Below are 5,718 nucleotides of genomic sequence, written 5' to 3'. Positions count from 1 at the left end.
AATAAACAAAAATAAAAGGTAAAAAAATTATAAAAAATTAAAAAAGTAAAAGAAAAGCTAAAATTTTTTAAAAAAAGTAAAAATAAATAAAGTTAAAAATAAATAAAGAAACAATAAAAGAAAAAGAAAACTAACCCTGCCATCCGGTTGCCATTGGGAGGGGGGTGCATTGCGGAACCTGGCCTTAGGGCAGCAGGGAGAGTAAATCCGGCCCTGCTTACAGTACAAAGCCCTACTGCACTGAACTATGCTTGTTTACTGCCTTGCTGAACAAAAGTGCAGGACAAACCTGCTTGGACCGCTTCTGGATGTCCATGCCTTGTGCATGGTTTACCGCTGCCACTACCATTTGACCCTGTTCCCCTCATTGGATGAACCTCATCAGTGTTTAGTGGAGCTCCATAAGAAGCCGTTTCTGGTGGCAATAGAACATCTTATGATCTGGCAAGCCCCAAAAACAGCACACCTTTCCTTTACCGTGCAGTGTTTGGTCTTTATATCGGGCAAACCGTTCTCCTATTCCTAAACTTCCACTTCTTGAACGGCGGAAATGAGTTCACTATTCGGCAAACTTGTTCCCGAAAGTCCCCTCCGGCAAGAAAACAGAAGAGGGGATTGATGCAGGTATTCAGACTGCACACAGCCATCTCTATGAAGAACAGAGCGTCCGCCCTCTCGATGGCCAATTGCATGGTTGGCGTGAGCACCCTCAATAATATGCAGGAGTTCCTGGAGGCATGATAAGGTAGGTAGAGGAGACCGAAAATGACCAACGCCGAACACATGAGTTTGCTCAACAGATTTCTCTTCTTCAGTCTTTGCATTTCGACCCGCCTGAGTTCACCTACGCTGCTACAGTAGCAGTAGCATATAGAAGCAAAGGGTAGAAGACACCCGACAGCAGTTGAGATTAAAGAGTAAGGCAACGTGACGTGCGTTTCCTCGGAAAACACATAAAGGGAGCAGATTGTTTTATTGTTCTCGCAGACTTGGGTTCCGGCCAAGAAGGTTACAGGCAAACTACTGATAGACGTCGCCATCCAAATGGTCAGAGAGATGAGCAAAGACTGGTGCTTCTTGAGGATCCTCAAAGACTTGAGAGGGTGCACGATGGCCAGGTAACGATCTATGCTCAGGCAGGTGACAAAGTAGATACTGCAGTAATAGCAAGTGTGATAAATGGTCCGGGTTATTTTACAGGCGGCGTCGCCGAAGATCCAGTGCAGATAGTTGAAGTGGTAGTAGATCAGGCACGGGAGGCAAAGGATCCAAGTGATATCAGCCAGGACTAAGTTGAAGAGGAAGATGGTGCTTCGGTTCCAGCGTTTGATCCGAGCTACCAAGATCCACATGACGGCGAGGTTCAGAGCCAATCCCACCAAGAGGATGAAGAGGAAGATGATCGGGTAGATAATTCTCTGTATAGTCCCGAGGAAGGTGCCGGTTTTCTCGCAAAAGTCATCCTGCACCCTCTAAGAGAAGAAAAAAAAAAGGAAAAATCATCAGTTGGGTCAACTAGTCTCACTATGAGCAAAGTCTGGAATCCAAAAGGCTTTGTTATCTCCAAGCTGATCTACACAACAAGCAATCAGAATGATGAATTGCTCTGCACCGGCTTCCCGAGAGTGACGATGGTGCTCCATGCAGGCCCGGCGCTACCGCAAGGCAAGTCAGGCGGCCGCCTGACGGCGCTGCAGGGTGAGGGCGGAAAAAACAGGGCATTTTGACAAGTACTTGTACTTGTCAAAATGCCCTGTTTTTTCCGCCCTCACCCTGCAGCGCCGTCAGGCGGCCGCCTGACGGCGCTGCAGGGTGAGGGCGGAAAAAACAGGGCATTTTGACAAGTACTTGTACTTGTCAAAATGCCCTGTTTTTTCCGCCCTCACCCTGCAGCGCCGTCAGGCGGCCGCCTGACGGCGCTGCAGGGTGAGGGCGGAAAAAACAGGGCATTTTGACAAGTACAAGTACTTGTCAAAATGCCCTGTTTTTACAGGGGTCGGGGAGCGGGGGGGGGCGCAAAAATGTACCTTGCCTGGGTTCGCTTTAATCCTAGCACCGGCCCTGGCTCCATGCCTACACAATGTGTGTTAGCCGTCTCCACCACGTGGGTATATGACAGGGTGAGAATGAAGAAGCACAATTAGGACAGTTGGAACCCTCTATTAAGAAGTGCCTAAACAAGGATCTTCCTGGCAAGATCACCAGGGACTATTTTAACAAGTTGTGGACGCTGGATATGCGACAACAAGCCCAAAATAACTTCATCAAAGTAAACAGGACGTGTGTAGGAGTTCCTGTGCTTCTGCCCTGCTGCTGCTCCCTCCCCCTTGCGGGCAATACTCAGCTGTCAAAATGACAGCAGGGAACTGCTGTGTAACTACCATCAAACAACGGGCCACCTGATGCAGTGTTTACAAACATTGTTCAGAGGCGAGGCGGAGAGATACAAAGTATAACTGTTACTTTTATATCCATTCTGTTTTATTTTTATCTGCAGATCAAAGGGATGAGCTTCAATCTGCATATGATGTCAGTTAAAGCGACCTAATGTCACACACTGTCATACAGTGCTAACGTTTCGGGTCCGCACAGGGATCCTTCATCGTCACTGTGGCTCTGATGAAGGATCCCTGTGCGGACCCGAAACGTTAGCACCGTATGACAGTATGTGACATTGGGTATTGAATAAACATATCAATAGTTTAAAAACCCTTCGAGTGTGTGCTGGTGATTTACTTTTATTTACTATTAGTGTTTTGCACGGCGCCATCCGTGTGGTCACCTGGACACCACATGTACCTTGTGGTTTTGAGACCGTGGCAGTGCGAATGGGATTTGGACTTTGTAGTTAAAGCGACCCGACGAGTGAAAGGGGGCTGGATAGGTAATGAAAGCTGTAGATTTAAAAAGACTGAAAACAACTTTTGGAATCACAATCACATCTTGGAGACTTTGTGAGATTTTAGTCATCGGGTTTAGATCTACTTTAAAGTGACACTAAACTCAGAAGTGAAACCATACAAATACAGTCAAGTCCCTGAACTAGTAACAACAATGGGGGGATGTATCAAAACTGGAGCAGACAAAATCTGTAGCAGCCGTGCCTGGCAACCAATCAGCTTCTTTCTTCAGTTTGTTCAGTTAAGATTTAAAAATGAAAGAGAGAAGCTGATTGGTTGCCGCACACAGCTGCTCCAGTTTTGATAAATTCCCTTCTATGTATCTCATTTGTGTATCACTCGGCTGTAGATCCTCCAATCATCTCTGAATTGGTGCTGACACTGTCCTTCCTTCTGGAGGGGGGCTAGGTCTGTTCCCCATCGTCCCTGTGTGTTGTAAAGTAGTCACCGCTCCAATGCTCACTCCCGGGATGGACTACAATCTTAATACAAATCCGTAAACTAAACATGAGATTGTAGTCCATCCCGGGAGCGAGCTTGGAGCGGTGACTACTTTACAACACACACAGGGACCATGGGGACCAGATGTAGCCCCCCTCCAGAAGGAAGGACAGTGTCAGAGAATGATTTGAGGATCTACAGCCGAGGACAGAGCCGATCATAGAAGGAATAGTCGGCTGAAACGTCACTTCAAATATGTCTTTTATATAAGAATTACAAATATTTGACCAGTGACAAGCTCTGAGCTCGTTCCCGGGATGGACTACAATCAGAATACAAATTAGTAAACTAAACATTGTAGTCCATCCCAGGAGCTTGGAGCGGTGACTACTTTACAACACACACAGGGACCATGGGGGACACAAGTAGCCCCCCTCCAGAAGGAAGGACAGTGTCAGAGATGATTGGAGGATCTACAGCCGAGTGACACACAAATAAGATACATTGTTGTTCAGAGTTCAGGGACTTGAATGTATTTTTAAGATTTAACTTCTGAGTTGAATATCACTTTAATAAACAATCACTTTATCAAAAAAAAGATGACATAAAAATAAATAATAAATGGGTAAAATCATCATTTAGCAAATATTTAATACAAAAAAAAATAAGCTTACAAACGGTACCTAGTGTTTTTAGGGTTGTCAAGCCAGGAGAATTCTCCTGCGTGGGTTTTTTGTGCATTATATTGCGCAAATATAATAGAAAAGTTACAGTCAGAGTATAAAATAAACCTCACATTCCATGGGAAGAGTTTCCCAGAGTTTTAAATGAGTTTAGGGACTTGAATGGATTTTTAAGATTTAACTCCGGAGATTAGTGTCACTTAAAGTGACATTAAACCCTCAGATTTTTTAACATAAAACAATACTGTAATGTGCGCCTTACTGTAATCCATGGTTGTTTCCCTTCTCTTTGCTGCTCTTCCTTTTAAATCCCCATCTCTTCTCATGCTTGGGGAGAACTTCTGTTTTGCAGCAGACTGCCTTGTCTCTGGAATGGATACACGGTGTCTGTGTGCAGGTTCACAACCTGAGCCAGCACTACAGGAAGAGGCACTCAGCTGCAAAGGGAAGTTCTCCCCCAGCATGAGAAGACATGAGGATTTAAAAGGAAGAGCAGCAAAGAGAAGGGAAACGACCATGGATTACAGTAAGGCGCACATTACAGTATTGGTTTATGTTACAAAATCTGAGGGTTTAATGTCACTTTAAGTGCCATTTGTGAAATTGTAAACCGGAAAATAATTACAAGCTGATCCAATACTGTGACAACACGTGCACCAAAACAAAATTATTTTTACATGACCGAATAATAAATAAAATTGTCATTAAATACGGTTTAATTTGTCCCATCTTATGAAGTGAGGCGGCAGGCAGGAGCCTCATTGGGCTGGATCATATACACAGTTTTACAATCATTTGTTAAACATTTTATAGATAAGTTCTTAGCACCACTGACCTGCTCGGAGGTTTCTTCCATCCTCTGCGCCATGTCCATCCTTCTGTTTTCCTCTCCGAGGATGGAGAAAACCTTTTAGCTGTGTTTGTTCCTGTAGATCAGCCCAGGTAACCGCCGGGAGAGTGTGAAATGTCCTATACCGTTCTCTCAGACTTCATACTGCGGTCTCTATAGCGAACGCTCATCCGCATGGCGTATGTGAGCCAACAGAGGGAGATGTACACTGAGATAAGTCAGCAAAACAAAGAGCGTTTCATTCCATTGACACCGTATGATAAAGAGCGAGGAAATTTCCTGAAATTGGGTTGCCGAGCGCCCAAGTCTTCGACGTCACGTGGAGATTAATTATGGACAAATTCCATAATTAATCTCCAGTATGAAAAGGGAGATCCCCGCGCTCAGGCGCAGAAAGAGTTACGTGCTCCTAAACAATGTATCCGCCATTGATCTTTCCACTTTCCAGGATACATAGTATAAAGCAAACTTTCCCAACCCGGGGGGGCCTTCTGGCTTCATCAGGGGTGTCTTCAAATGTTTGCTAAAGAATTCTGATGTGAAGTGGGTCCTAATTTGAAGGAGGTTCTTATGTGAAGGGGGGACATTTATGTGAAGTTGGCACCTGATGTGAAGGGGGGTTCTGATGTAAAAGGCGAGGAGGGACCCTGATGTGAAGGAGGCCCCTGATGTGAAGGGGGATTGTGATAAAGAGGGGGAAATCTGATGTGAAATCAGGGTGCTCCTGATATGTAGAAGGGGGGACTCTGATCTGAAGTAGGCCCCTAATGTGATGTGATGTCTTTTTAACATTTTTACTTCTTAAAGCGTATTTCCACTTTTGCAGCCAAATTAAGGGAACACC

The 5,718-nt window shown here is 44.9% G+C and overlaps 1 protein-coding gene across 1 annotated transcript; it reads right to left on the bottom strand.

The window, feature by feature from the left end:
- Positions 1–494: 494 nt before the first annotated feature.
- LOC108792272 (P2Y purinoceptor 1-like) lies at positions 495–4,892 on the bottom strand. Its single transcript, XM_018563013.1, has 2 exons — positions 4,860–4,892; positions 495–1,472 (listed from the first exon to the last, which is right to left on the bottom strand). The coding sequence occupies exons 1-2, from the start codon at positions 4,890–4,892 to the stop codon at positions 495–497; spliced, it is 1,011 nt and encodes a 336-aa protein (XP_018418515.1).
- Positions 4,893–5,718: the final 826 nt, after the last annotated feature.

This window comes from Nanorana parkeri, unplaced genomic scaffold (assembly GCF_000935625.1).
Source record: "Nanorana parkeri isolate BGI_ZX_2015 unplaced genomic scaffold, ASM93562v1 scaffold622, whole genome shotgun sequence".
Lineage (NCBI taxonomy): Eukaryota > Metazoa > Chordata > Amphibia > Anura > Dicroglossidae > Nanorana > Nanorana parkeri.
This window is presented reverse-complemented; position numbering and strand designations above follow the sequence as displayed.